General features: G+C 41.0%; 1 protein-coding gene across 1 annotated transcript; it reads left to right on the plus strand.

Annotated features, from left to right (window-relative positions):
- Positions 1–706: 706 nt before the first annotated feature.
- On the plus strand, positions 707–1,573 carry LOC121939611 (kinase D-interacting substrate of 220 kDa B-like; the record flags this gene model as incomplete). Its single annotated transcript, XM_042482615.1, has 3 exons — positions 707–863; positions 1,239–1,424; positions 1,475–1,573. Coding segments are annotated over 3 exons (442 nt in total), but the record flags the coding sequence as incomplete, so codon positions are not given.
- Positions 1,574–2,490: the final 917 nt, after the last annotated feature.

Here is a 2,490-nt window from a genome sequence, read left to right on the forward strand (position 1 = left end):
GTCACAGTCAATGTAGCTGCTGATCACTGACATATCCCAGACTGTCAGCAGCTACACTCACACACTGACATATCCCAGACTGTCAGCAGCTACACTCACACACTGACATATCCCAGACTGTCAGCAGCTACACTCACACACTGACAGATCCCAGACTGTATGTTGAAAATAACTCATTTTTTAATGTTTTTTTAATCGAAAAACATAGTGGCATCATCACAAAACCCTGGCATTTAAAGGGTTGAAATGAATGAATATTTGATATTTATGATTAAGACTGATGCTGTTTAAAATATTGAACTCAATAAAAGCAGAAAATCATATTAATCTATAATCTTTTTTAAGTTTTTTGAGCGGCATGAGAGTGTGTGGTATTAAAGTGGGCCCGTTAAAGAGACAAGAACAAAAACAGCATCAGTCCAGAATTAATACGTTTACTTTTGTGCAGAGAGAAGCATAAAGCACCACACAGTTGAAATACTTAAGTAAAGTACAACTATCTTGAACTGTACTTTAGTTCTTGAGTACATGTACTATTTTCTAAAAACCTGACGGTGAATTTTGTGTGAATCAAAGCCCCTGAAAAAGTGATGAATTCCTGCCTGGAATTAAACATTTAAGACTGAATGAGCCTCAAAATGAAAGTTATTAAAGAATTTTCATCTGTGTTTACGTTTTTGACACTGACTCGGTCCTGTGTTTGTAGGACACACGGGGGACAGACCGCAGACATGGACACCACCACGTCCATCAAGATGACCACTCTGGCCATCCAGAACCTGTTCAGCTACGTGGAGGAGGAGAACCTGGCCGCTCTCAAGGCTCACCTGGACCGCTTCAAGGAGGTGGACGGACGCAGCGACGTACGTACAGAGCCACGCCTCCTCGTGTTTTCATTTCAGTCAATACAGCTGTGATAATCTGTGATAATCTGTGATAATCTGTAATAATCCTGTAATAACGCGCGGACACTGTCTGCTGCTGCACACTGCAGGCTCATTCTGACATCAGCAGGTTTTTTCATCTTTATTTTGTACGTTTTTTTATTTATTGTTTGTGATAAATTTAAGACTAAAGATAACTTAAAAGTCATTTTAGCTGTGTTTGTTTGTTTGTTTGTTTGTTTGTTATTGACAGAACGGTCAGACCCCTCTGATGCTGGTTTATGTATTATAGATGGACAGTGAACCCTGTTTGTTTGTTGTTTACCTGTTTGTTTGTTTGTTTGTTGTTGACAGAACGGTCAGACCCCTCTGATGCTGGCGGCGGAGCAGGGCAGTCTGGAGATCGTCCAGGAGCTCATCAGGAGAGGAGCCAACGTCAACCTGGACGACGTGGTGAGCCAATCAAACGCACACACGCGGCCGCTCCCCGTTCTCAGCTCCTTCACCTCGGATGCTGCGGTTGCTAGGAGACAGGCGGAGGTGACGGCGTGTTTCCATGGTAACCCGTCTCTCTTTCTCTGTGCTGTCAGGACTGCTGGTCAGCGCTGATCTCTGCAGCCAAAGAAGGTCATGTGGAGGTGGTGAAGGAGCTGCTGGAGAACAGCGCCTACATCGAGCACAGAGACATGGTGGGACAACGCCGCAGAGGCTCATGGGACATGTAGTCAATATACAGATCATTTAACACACTCACCTAGATGACAAGTGATGAAAAGATGTGTTGTTGAATCGGCTATTTGTCCTACAAAAAAAGCAGAAAATGATGCATTATTTATTTCACGTACAGTAAAAATTTAATTTACAGGCCGGGACATTATTGTCCTAAAGCACTGAAGTCTACAGGCTTATATTTGAGACAGATGTCCATAGTTCATGAGCAAGAAAATAGGGAAATGACCCAGATGTCAGAAAGAAATCTGTGAAAAATACAAAGAAATTTGCTAAAAAAAAAAAAAAGAACCAAGAGGAAGTAAAGACAATAAAACTGAGTACAAAGCCCAAATTCTAATAATTCTGTAAAATAATTTTAAATGTAGAATTATAACATAGTTCACTGGACATTTTTCTTTGTTTTTTTTAAGAAATCGTTCTCCACATCTACTAATCTCTGTTTTTGGGTCTCTGTTGTTTACCCAATAATCCCGTCTTCTTTGGTGCTCGTGGTTTCGGTAAAATTAACTCTTTTTATTGACTGAATTATGAGAATCTCACAGAGCTCACATTGTGTGTCCGTATTGGCAAAAGTTTAAATATATAAACATATTTAACCGACGTTATCTCCAGCAGGTCAAAAACACGGTTTGATACGACCAAAGAGCTTGTACAAAAATGAGCTGCATGGTAACCGTGGTAACCAGAGCGAGCTGCAAACAGAGACAGGCGTTTGTTTGTCAGGATGTGGAGCCTCAGCCGGCTGGTTAAAGGGACCGCCTTTAATTTCAAGTTTTCCGGTATTCAAAGAAAAGCAGATGAAGTTTAACATCTGTTGTGATCATCAACGTAAGGAGGGAAAAACTTTGTGATCCGATTGTTGTGGACAAAATAA

Source organism: Plectropomus leopardus, unplaced genomic scaffold, assembly GCF_008729295.1.
Source record: "Plectropomus leopardus isolate mb unplaced genomic scaffold, YSFRI_Pleo_2.0 unplaced_scaffold5292, whole genome shotgun sequence".
NCBI classification, from domain to species: Eukaryota; Metazoa; Chordata; class Actinopteri; order Perciformes; family Serranidae; genus Plectropomus; species Plectropomus leopardus.